The sequence below is a fragment of the Sturnira hondurensis genome, unplaced genomic scaffold, assembly GCF_014824575.4.
Source record: "Sturnira hondurensis isolate 20B ecotype Veracruz unplaced genomic scaffold, ASM1482457v3 Scaffold0017436, whole genome shotgun sequence".
In the NCBI taxonomy this organism is placed as follows: Eukaryota; Metazoa; Chordata; class Mammalia; order Chiroptera; family Phyllostomidae; genus Sturnira; species Sturnira hondurensis.
Window position 1 is genome coordinate 19,498,794 of NW_028090067.1, and position 12,039 is coordinate 19,510,832.

At 48.2% G+C, this 12,039-nt stretch overlaps 1 protein-coding gene and 1 long non-coding RNA gene across 2 annotated transcripts in view; one reads left to right on the forward strand and one right to left on the reverse strand.

The window, feature by feature from the left end:
* Nucleotides 1-97: 97 nt before the first annotated feature.
* On the reverse strand, nucleotides 98-2,149 carry LOC119002239 (uncharacterized). Its single transcript, XR_005069713.1, has 2 exons — nucleotides 1,724-2,149; nucleotides 98-1,311 (listed from the first exon to the last, which is right to left on the reverse strand). It is a non-coding gene; the product is annotated as an uncharacterized LOC119002239 (long non-coding RNA).
* SREBF2 (sterol regulatory element binding transcription factor 2) overlaps nucleotides 1,220-12,039 on the forward strand; it is a 61,520-nt gene continuing 50,700 nt past the window's right edge. The window contains exon 1 of the mRNA XM_037068004.1: nucleotides 1,220-1,327. Within this exon, the coding sequence (XP_036923899.1) occupies nucleotides 1,240-1,327 (88 nt within the window). The 5' untranslated portion in view covers nucleotides 1,220-1,239. The remainder of the gene's footprint in view (nucleotides 1,328-12,039) is intronic.

Consider the following 12,039-nt stretch of genomic DNA (forward strand, 5'->3'; position numbering starts at 1 on the left):
AACCGATTGATGTGTCTCTTGCTCCTTCTTTACCCCTCTCTTCCCCTCTCTCTGAAAACAATAAAATCTTTAAAAAACTAAATATATTGCAAAAGTCTGTCAATAGCTGTGCATTTAGCCACATAATGTTTAATGATGCCATGGTATTCCATTGTGTGGTTGTCATTTATTCATGCAGTCTCTTATTGGGGACAGTTATAAAGGACTTGCCTACTTGTTTGAGCACTCGTTCTTTTATTCCGTAGGGTAAATCCTCAGATGCCTGCACATTTGTTTTATATGGTGACTAGCTCCAAGATGGGGGCAGTGGGGTGCTTAAAGGAGTGGGAACCTGTGGGTCGACTATACGTCAGAATTCCTGCGCAACTTTAGCAAAATGCTCATGCCGCGCCCGCCTCAGCAGGCTCATGGTAGCCCGGGCACAGGCATCTTTTTAAAGGTCTGCAGGCGGTTCTGAGGTACCCGGGGTGAGATCCGCAGGAAGAAGAGCGTGGTCACCGCAGGTGCGAAGGCGCAGAGGTGGTAAGCGTGCTCCGTACTTGGACAATTCGTGGTCCATGTCGGGCCTCAGTTTCCGCTTTTGTAAGGGGCGTGGGAGGAACGCGGTTTGAAGGGTCTCCGGACTGTACTGGGGCCCAGCATTTGGGGGTCAGGTTCGATTACACTCTCAGTCCCAGGCGGGAAGGCGGCGGGTTGCTGGGACAATGACGTAATGTGCTCACAGCTTGCTCTGGGACTGACTGGCGGGCGGGGGTGGGGCTTGTTAACTCTGCAATTCCCGGCGGGTGGATGGAATGGCTTGCAGAGCAGACCCAACGGAAAGGAGAGCGGCTCCTTTAACTAAGGGAAGGAGGCTGGGCTGAGGACCAGGAGGCTTCCTTTCGCATTCGCTACCACACCGTGAGGGGAGGGGTTTTGCTATGCAAATCTGAGCTGCTGATCGCTGACGCACAATCACCCCACGCGCGGCTTTGCGCGCCGATTGGCCGTGAGGAGCCTGGTCCCATTGACAACAAACGTGGGTACGCGCGACCTGGGGGCGGGGCCTCAGAGGGCGCGGATTGGGGTGGGGGAATCCCGCCCCGCCCCTCCCGCGCAGCGCAAACATGGCGGAGGGTGACACCGGCCGGTGAGGCGGTGCCGGGCGGAGGCTGTAGGGTGTCATGGGTGGTGGCGGCGGCACCGCCTCCGCGTCTTCCTGAACGGGCCGGCTGGGAGGCGTCTGCGCCGAGCCGGGCGATGGACGAGAGCGGCGAGCTGGGCGGTCTGGAGACCATGGAGACGCTCACCGAGCTGGGCGATGAGCTGACCCTGGGGGATATCGATGGTGAGTGGTGGGTGGGTGAGTGGGAGTGCGGGGGCGCGCGGGGAGGAAGGGGTTACGGCGGCGCGCGCGGGTGCGCGTGCGCCCCCCGCCCGGAACCCCGGCTCGCGCGGGGAGAACCGGCACACGCGGTGCCCCCGGAGCTCCCCAGGCTTTCCGGGCGCTGTGGGTCTGAACCCCGGCCGGCCCGGTCCGTTTCTACTGGCCGCAGGATCCGCTCCCGGGAGCCGCTTGTCTTTAAGCGAAGCGAGGGTCGTGAGGCAGGAAGCGCGGAGCCCGGGCGTCCGGGTGGTCCGGCGGGAGCGACCTGAGCAGAGTGCGCGGCCGCCTCCTCCCTGGCGCGCCTACACACGCCTTCCCAGGTCCCACACTCACGCCGTCCGCGGCCCCGCGTCGAACCTGTCACTCCCCGCCCCGAAGCGGGGGCGGTTTTGGGATCCCCGGACTCCGCGCCCACAGCCCCGGTCCTCTGAGGTGGACCCACGGCGGGGTCTTCGGCATTCGGGAAACTTTGGGCAGCGAGTGACTGCAGAAGCAAGTTGTTGAAGCGAGGGGTGGCGGCGGAATCTGGACGCATCTCGGTGGCAGGGAGACGCGGGTGCTCCTGCTGCCGCGCTGCAAAGGGAGTTGAGCAGCAGGAATTTTGAGTTGTGGCCCCTCGGGGACAGGCTGGGGAGCGGGTGGCCTTTGTTCCAGCGGCCTTAACAGCGGAGTGGAAGAGCTGGTGGGAGTCCAGGGATCCTCTGCAGTGCTCTCATTTTGTTACCATTGGACCCTAAAGTTTGGAGAGAATCAGCGACCTGCCCAAGGTCACCCAGCTGGTTTCAGAGCTCAGTTCCTGGGCCAGTGTTGGTGTCTACATCAGGCTTCCATCTGTCCTTTGGGGGTGAGAAGTCCATTGAATACGTTTGTAATGATAATAACTCTGAGTAGTTGGGCTCTTGTGATGTTCTAGTCCCCAGATATTCGATACTTTATATTGTTTCACTTATTCCTCATACAGTCCCGTAAGATAGATATTCTGACTTTTTATTTTTACAAGAAACTGAGTCCAGGAGACGTTAACTTGATAAGGTCACTCACCTTAGATTGTCCAGAACTTAATGCTCTTAAGCAGTATCTCAGGTGCATTGTGCTCTTTGCAAAGTACTTTTCGCACTGGGAGCTCAGTTCAGCCTTGCAAGGAGGTATGATGGCCCCATCCTACCTGCAGACTGTCTTCTGGGGGAAGAGATGAGTGGCAGCAGCTAATTGAAAAGTATCGGTTTTTCATTTTGTTTCTATAACATTTTTACCCTTCAGCCTATCTTTGCGTTCTATTTTTGGTCATCTGGGCAGCATGGTTAGACCTTTAATTGAAGCCCCAAGTCTAACCACAGTCTTTTCCACTAAGTGCTGCTAAAACAGAGATGTATTAATAAGTGAGGGAGGGTAGATTTTGGAACTTAACGAGGGCAGCTAAGTTTTGAGCACTTCATGCCAGGCACTCTGTTAGGTACTCATGTGCCTCAGTGTTCTCAATTTGTAACAGGTAGTACCAGTCTACTCTCACAGATCCTGGAACTGAGGCCCAAGGTAGTTTATTAATTTACTCAAGGTCACACAGCCAGTAAGAAGTATGTCTGAACTGCCTACTAGGATGTTCACACATAAAAATTTAGGTCTATTTTGCATTCTCACTTCATAATCCATCTCTACTTGTTTTGATTTGTAGTGTGTTAAATTACATAATGGTTAAGTATTAACTTTGTCCCCAGAGATTTCTGAGTATACTGTACATTCTGGAAATTACCACAGTGGTTCAATGGCTTCGTAAGTCCCCATTCCAGCCTTGGGGAAAAGTGGCTCCCCATGTTTAATTGGCCAAGCAGTGCCAGTTGTGGTTTCTGGGCCGTAGGGGCCGTGAAAGATAGGATATAGACAGTTTTTTGGCCTCATGGAGCTTGAGATGAATAGCAGTAAAACTGTAGTTGTTGAATATAGAATAGCTCACTATTGCACAGAGCAGTAAGTGAAAGCATTGAGGGAGCTTGATGAAGGCTGGCTTACCAGGGAGAGCCCTTCCCCTGGGCCTTGGAGGACAAGAAGGGTTGGGCAGACTGAAGGCCAGTGGTCTGCAGGTGCCAATATCCCCGAATACTCATTCATTCTGCCTCCAGAACATCAGCACCATGAGGGCAAGAGGCTTTTGTTTTATTCACACTGTATTTCTTGCACCTAGAACTGTTTGTGGAATGCCTGAACGAGCCCAGGACCTTGAACTGGGCAGGATTCTGCATTGTACTAGACATAGTCCTAGGGGTTTGGGTTAGATCAGGGGTGGCCAGCTCAGATGCTTCTAGGTGCCAGTCAGATGAGGAAGAAGAGATTCTGGGTATGAAGTACACACACACACACTGTTGTATGTGTGTGGTAGGGGAGAAGGGATACTTTTAACGTAGAGAGTTCATACCTGCCTCTTGGAGTGGCGAATTCTTCAGTAGCCATCATTGGCCCTGCTATAGTTCACGAGGATGTGGACCCAAGGAGGCCATGTCACTTATTAAGTGGAAGGGAGGGAGAAAGAGAGGGAGAAACATCAATGTGTGGTTGCCTCTTACGTGGCCTCTACTGGGGATCCAGCCAGCAACCCAGGCATGTGCCCTGGGTAGGAATTGAACTGGCGACTCTGATTCGCAGCCCATGCTCAATCCACTGAGCTACACCAGCCAGGGTCTAAGCACATCTCTTGAATAGCTTCTAAGTACTCCCCATGATGGACAAAGTGCTGAGAATAGCACTTTAAACGAGATGTCCAAGGTTTCTTCTCTTTTATGAACCTTCAGTTCTTGAGGGATGAAATAAGCTGAACAAATAAGATAAATAACACTGTTGGCATAGCTCTATGAAAATAAAATGGGTCCATGTTATAGAGAGTGCCTAGTAGCTAAGATTAAATTGAGTAGGTCAGAGAGGCCTCAGCAGAGTGATTAGCATCTCTTCTTCAAGAGATGCCCAAGTCTGGATTTTTTACAAGATTTTATTTTATTTTTTAGGAAGAGTGGAAGAGAGGGGGAGAAACATCAATGGGTTTCCTCTTGCCTGCTCCCAACTGGAGACCTGGCTCACAACGCAGGCATGTGCCCTGACCAGGAATTGAACTGGCAACCATTCAGTTTGCAGGCTGGCGCTCAACCCACTGAGCCACATCAGCCAGGACCCCAACTCTGGATTTTTATGTGAAATATCCAGATTTTTTAAATATTGGCCCAACAAAGCATATGTGTTAATAGGTCTCCAGTGCCTTGTTCCACTGCTGAATGCTTAGTTGTCACAGGCCACCAGGCCTCTTATGATAGGATATCTAAAGTATTATCTTTTGTGGTAGGTGTTTGTATTGTGAGACACTGTGATAAGCCAGGTCTTCTGGAAAAGCAGAGGCAGGATTTTCTTTCACAGGGATCAGGAAAAGCACAGTTGTAGAGGGTTTTTGCTGGACCCAGAAGGAGTGGCAGAAGGCAGCATGACAAACATGGAAAGAGAACAATTGAAAAATAAATGATCACAAGCAAATTCTTGGAATAGAGGGTGTGCATAAGGAAACAGAAGATAAATTTGTTTATCTTCTAGCTAAGATGGGGCATCTTCTATCTTGAGCTAAGTTGTGGGGAGTTTTCATACCAGGCACATGTTTTGTGGAAAGTAGTCAAGGTATGATGTTAATCATGGGTTTAAGGAAATTCAACTGTGGTGAAGGGCAAGAACGATTGGAGTTGGGGAGACCAATTAGGAGGGAACTGCGGCCATCCAGGTATGAGCCAATACAAAGAGGGCGATGGGACTTGGATGGGAAGTGACCGTTGTTCAAGTTGCTGGATATGACAGGACATGGCCTCTGAAGGCTTGGCTCTGAAGACAGAACAGAGCTGGAGTTCTAAAATTCCCATCAAGGCCTTGATCTTGGGGCATTGGGAGACTTCAGAAGCCAGTAGGAAGAGCTGGTTTGGGCAGATGACAGTTTGTCTTAAATGAACTGAAATTGAGGTGCATGGGGGATCATCCACCAGGAAATGGAAGGCAGGTTCTTGGGAGGAGGTCAAAACTGGGGATGGAGGAGGAGGCAGTGTGGATGAGTAGAGGACAGAGGTGGGAGAGGATAGGAGTTGAAGGCCAGATCAGGTGAGGGAAGTGCCATAAGGATGGGAGGTAAGCATTTTGAGGAGTGATAATGGATGATGGAGGCATTGCTGCTGAGGACAGTAAGGATGACAAAGCCAAGCAAGGAGTCATGGGGTCTGGCAGTTAGGAGGTCAACCTTTGACAGTAGTCAGATAAGGGAATATAAGGCTAGATAACCCAGAAGGGAGGCAGGGGTGAGTAGGTGATGGACAAGGAGAGGCAGCTATTCTCCTCAAAGATTAGAGAAACTTTAGTGAGCTAGTCTACTTACTGTCTTCATGGATTTGCCTATTCTGGGCATTTCATTACAAATGGATTCATGTAGTATGTGGTATAGTGTTCCGGTCCATCCGCGTTGCTACATAGTGTTCACTTGTATGGATACAGCACGTTTTGTGTATCAGATCATCAATTGATATGCATTTAGGTTATTTCCACTTTTTGGCTATTACAAATGAAGCTGCTGTGAACATTTGTGTATAACTTGTGTAGACACTTTCATTTCTCTTGGGTAGATCCTCTACATTTTTTGTTGGTGTTTGTGTTTTCCTAGGGCTTATAATAGCCCCATTTATTCACTTGCTCACTTCCCATGTTCCCATAACTAATTCAGCAAACTTCATGACAAATTCTCAACATGGTGGTCAGCTCCTTTTATCCCCCTTGTTGATGTCTCTCCTGGAGACCTCCCTCTTGCTGCCCCATCTGGTGGTTGTCCAGGTCTGCTGTCCCACACTTACCCTAAGTACCCTTAGCCATCTCCCTGGGGACCTTGTCGAAACCCCTATTTCTTAGTTCCTGGTTTTTCACTCATGTGTTTGATGGAACACCTCCTCCAGTAGCTTCCTGAAAAATAGTACATTGGAGGTAAATTTGGGGGGACTTTGCCTGTCCAAAAAATATCTTTATTCTACCCTCACTCCAATTGGATAGTTTGGCTGAGTTTAGAATTTTAAGGTTGGACATAATTTTATGTCAGAATTTTGAAGGCATTGTCTTCTAGCATCTAGAAGTTAAGAAATCTGATACCATTTTGATTCCTGATCCTTTGTGTGTGACCTATTTTCTCCTCTGGAAGCTTGTAGGGTCTTGTGGTGTCTGAATTCCGTGATGGTGCATATTAATGTGACTGAGCTGTCAGTCACTGTCCCAGAGTGATGGGCTCTGCAGGGCTGATGATTTCAGATATTTGCATTCATTCATGCAATCCTGCTGGGAGCCCACCTTGCACCCCAGGCTGCAAGAAACTTCAGTCCCTGAGCCTTTTGGTGGCACTGTCTCGGGTCTCTGCTAGCTTCTTCATGCAGTCATTCCCTCTTTGGCAGAGTCCCCAGGCACTACCAGGCCCTGAGGTGCATGGTAAAGGGGCATTTAATGAGGAGAAGAAAGCACTTGAAGTTCAAGGGTTGGGCGGGCCCCCAGCCCTGGTGTCCACATCACTAGGAAGGTTGGAGTGGCCAACCCAGTGAGCCAGGAGTGAGAGTTGGTGAGGGTGTGGCCCACACACCACTGGGAAGTGCAAGTGAGAGGGGTAAAAACTCACTTCCCATTTTTCCAGTGAGTCATAATTTGGAAAACTGCTCATTGAGGTGAAGCACACAGAGATCTACTTTTTCCCGTTTATCCCTTTTTCAAGACATCAGCTTTGTTTTGACCCCCCCCAAAAAACTTGAAATTTATTTTAAAATGTGTATTTCTTCTTACATGCTAAAAGTTTCGCCACCTTCACAGTACTCTCCATTTGATGCAATACACCAATTGAGGTGGTTTTTTTCCACTACTCAAAACAGTTTTTGAACTCATTGATTTTGATGCCTTTTAGTGCTTCTGCCGTTTTTTGTTTCACCTCCTCCTCATTGGCAAAATATTTCTCTTTGAGGACTTTTTATCTGGAGAAACAAAAAAAGATCACTTGGGGCAAGATTGGGTGAATAGGGAAGGTGGGGCTTGGGGGTAATGTCGTTTTTTGGTCAAAGACTGCTAAATATTCAGTGCTGTGTGGGCAGGTGCGCTCATAGATTGCCTGTCATAAAATGGACAAATGCATTGAAAGAGTTGTCCAAAAAATTCACTGAAGCCCAATGCAGCCTCTCATAACAATGCCAGCTGGCACACTGATACAGATGGGTCTCTAGAACACTCACTTGTACTACCAGGGGCCCGCCCTCCAGAAGATAATTCTAGGTTCTATATGCCCCCTAACCCGCCTCACATGTCACTGTTACTGATGTTTGGGTTGAAAGAGTGCTGCTAACTCACAGTTTATTTTCCACCCACTTTTAGCTCTTGATCTCATCTAGGTCCATTTCCTGGGACACTTTTTTGGGGGTTGCTCAGACACCAAACCAGTCTCCTTGCCTTTTTCCTCCTTTCTAGGTCAGGCTGGCCTCGCCCTTGACAAACATTCTCCACCCAGGCCTTTGGACTAATGTTCTTCGGTGTTGCCTGCCTCTCACCGAGCATGCTTTTCTGTTGGTCTTATAGTCAGTTCATGTCTTGGCATTTTTGTAAATGTATTTTTACTTCTTATTCAACTAGGTCTTTTTTCTTCTCAATTATAAGAGGTTCTTAAGCAGCTTTAGTCAGATAGCCCTTGGATATGAAATTGTCTGTATCCTTCTGGATTCTCTGTGAACTTTATGATCGTGCACCAGGTTATTACATTTTCACTAACAGGTTGCTATATGTTGAAATAGTTAAGTTGTAATAGCCATGTAAACCAACATAATCCATCTGAAAGGCAAACACTGACATATATCTGTGTCCCTGTGGGACACTTGTGTCATTTGGGGTTTTTCATCGTCTTAGAGGCTGTCGCTCTGAACATGGTTGGGCAGGTCACCTCGAAGTCAGCTCATTGGTGTGTGTTTCCCACGGAGGACCCTTCAAGGCAGGAGCTCTCTCACTGCCAGCTGTGGCTCTTCCATTTTTAAAACCTTCCCTGTGCTATAAATGACTGTGTTGATTGGGATTTATGGCTTGGAAACAATGTAAATTTTTTGAAAAGGCAGTATCTTCATGTTGCAAAATAAAAAATATTAGAGGGGTCTGGGAAAAGTCTTGCTACCAGCCCTATCCACCTTCTCTTTAGGACCCACAACCCCCAGTTCCTCACGAGGAAATGAAATTTTTAGGTTCTTTTACCTCCTTCAAAACATAATGCAAATATAAGCAAATAACAAATATAGATTGTCATTTTTTGCTCTCCCCTCTGTTTTTTAGACAAATAGGTAGCATTCTCTGCCCTGTCCAGGCAGTTGAGTTGGTTAGAGTGTCGTCTTGATACACTGAGGTTGCAGGTTCACTCCCTGGTCAGGGCACATACAAGAATCAACCAATGAATGCATAAATGAGTGGAACAACAAATTGATGTTTCTCTCTCTCTCTCAAATCAATCTTTTGAAAAAGTAGTAGCACTCTCTGAGCTTTGTTCTTCTGCACCTCGGTCCCTTTTTTACTTAGCAAGTCTGTCTTGGAGGTGGGTCATTCCAGTTCTATTCACTGCACGGTTTTCCACTGTCGGGCTGTGCGGTGTCTCATTTGTCCAGTTCCTTTACAGCGGACATCTGAGGGCATTTTCAGTCTTAACTACTGAAAACAGTGCTGTGGCGAATAGCTTTGTACATTCATCTTCTGGCGCCTCTGCAGGTATGAGTTCAGGATGAATGACCATCAGTGGGATTGCTGCATGAGTGTATTTGGTAATGAATATGGGACCATTTCCTCTGGATCCTGCACAGATGTACTTTCTTTTATCCTGAGGTGCATTGGTGTTCTCTAGATGAATGACACTTGTCCTTTCTTAGTTACTGATCGTCTCTGCAGTCGCCTCTAGTTCTCCATCCTTCCTTAGACTTGGAAAGTCACAGTGTGGGCAGTGCCCGCCATGTGCCCAGCGCTGCATCTGGGCAGACCCACAGTTCAGACCCTCACAGTCCTGTGCTGAGCTCTCCGGGTGATCAAGGTCCCCACCCTCATACAATGTGTAAGGCCCTTTACCTACAAGGTTTCATAAGTTTCACTTGTAATCCTTTCTCCAATTCTACCACACACTCCAGGTGAATAAACAGGCCCAGATCACAATTAGGAAGAGAGAGAATGGTGACCTCAGTCTAGACTTGTCCAACTCCCAAACCCATGTACTTTTCCTCTACCCCACACCACAGCCCTGTCTGATGTAAATGGGCTTCTGAGTTGCAAAAACAAGGCAGTATGGTGGGCTGAGGCTAGAGAGACCTGGGCCCCAGTTTCTGATGTAAGGGGGTGGGGGGCGGGCGTTGTTTGGAGCAGGACCTCACCTTTTCTGTTAATTCTATCTGTGAATGAATGAGGAACTTCAGTCTGTAAGTTGACTCCTAATTAGGACCAAGGGGCCTTTTTTTTTAGAATACAGTTTTAGAATGTTTATTTTTTCCTTTGAAAGGACTTTTGTAGGTGTGGGTGGGACACAAAGGAGCAGTCACAGAGTGCAGGGTAAAGTGTTCCATTTCTGGACCGCAAGATTCAAGGGTTAAACTTTGTTGACATGATGGAATTTTTTAAAGAGTAGCAGGATCCCAGAGCCTGGGACTCAAGGTAAGACTCCCTGGGGAACCTCTGTTTAGAAACTAGCCCTAAACCATTGAAGGGCTGGGAAACTGAAAAGCAAGTTCTTTCCACATATCTTAGGCCTTTGAAATTGCTAATGACATTTAGCTAATGACAATTGCATGTGTCTAAATGTCCCTAATAATCTAGCTTCTATATCTGGCCCTGTGGAACTGGTCTGATAGGTTTAGGGTCTGGTTCGGAACAGTGACGAAATCCCGGCTACTGGACCAAATGTGGAACTGCCTCGGTAGGGTGGTGTCTGCTCCATTCAGGCCCTCACCAACTCAGCAAGGGGGAAGTCATGCTTCTTCCTAGGTGTGGACAGTCTTGTGAGGCTTTGTATTTCACACAAGTCCTGGCACACTTGTCTTCCTCACAGTGCTGTGAGGCACATGCTTGATTTTCGTTCCCATTTTTCAGTGATACACTGAGACAGAGATAATATGATTTGCCTGAGGTTTCCTATGCTGATGAAGTGCGTCAGAACTTGAACTTGGGTGTCCTAATGTGGAATCTCCTGCTCATTCCTGCCCTGTGGGAATAAGGTGGGAGATGACCTGACTCAGAAAGGCTGACTAGGAGCCCCGGCTCTGGTCAGAAGTTGTTTTTTCTAATTTAATTTAAAAATTAATTCAACTCAATTCAGCTTGAATCCACTATATTTACAGCACAGTGCTGGACTCTTTGGAGTATAGAGGTGAATGAAACAGTTCCGACTTCCAGGGAGCTGGTCCTAACAACCAGTTGTGGTACTAAGCAAAATGCAACAGAGGCCATGAGAGAGGTACAAACTCCATTTTTGGAGCACAGAGGAAGGGAATTAGGAAAACCTTCAGAGGGACTTTGCCTCTGAGCTGAGTTGTGATGGGTGAGAGCATGGAATTTTAGAAAGGATAAGGGGTAGGGTGTTCGTTTTGACAGGATTGAACGAAAATTCGGAATAATTTAGCATGTTCTTGGAACACATGGTTCAGTGAGGCCAGAGTGCAATATCGGACACAGGTGTTCAAACTACGTGCCGAATAACCCATCAGGGTATGTGCACCTCCAAAGATCTGAATCTGGAAGGCCTGGGACAGTGTCCAGGAGCAGCACCTAACTAGTGGAGAGGTAAAGGCAGAGAAGGCTTTTTTGTGGGGGAGGGCACCTTGTAACCTGAGCTCTTAAGGGCAAAAGGGTGGTAGGAGAAAGGAACCCTGTTCCAAGCTGCGCAGACAGCCCTTTCTGAAGGACTGGCCAGTGGGGGGCAGGTGGGCAATTTGCAGTCTGCACTCCTGATAACTGTTACCTTTCTCGGACGTGGCACGCAGCAGACAGGCCGCTCTTCTGCTTCAGTGGTTGTGTCAGGAGCCTTGGTGATAAGCAGCAGCAACTTCTGGTGACTGCTGAACAGACAAGGAGTTCAGGGCAGCAGTTTTCAACTGGGGCGCTGCAAGAATGTTTGAGACATGCAATGCATGGCGCTGGCCTCTTTTTCCCTTAATTGTCAAATAAAAAGTGACAACAGTCCACATAACAATAACTGTCTGGTGTGAATGAATCAAAATTATGCCTTTTGTTGTTGTTGTTAGATTGGCAAAAAATACAATTTTCGGTGTACTGGAGAATTTTAGTAATTAGTTTATGTGTGTCATGAGATGGAAAAAGTTGAAAATTGCTGGTTTGCGGAAGAATGATGCAGGGACTGAGAAAAGCTTGCAGAGCCAGATTTGGAAAATGGGCCAGAGCCAGGGGAGGCTCAGCCTTGGGGGGTAGCCCCAGGGCAACTGGGTTAGGAGCCTGCCACCATGCCTTCTGCCATATCACTGCTTTCCTGGGTCACTTCTGAAGAGTCACCCTGCTGGCGATGTATGTGTCCGTCAGAGCCCACGGGCAGGAAGCCTCTCCATCCGCCAAGACCCCTTGTGGGGGTTCTCCAAAAGGAAGCTCAGGGTGCTGATGGGAGGGGAGAGGTGGGTGATGGGCTG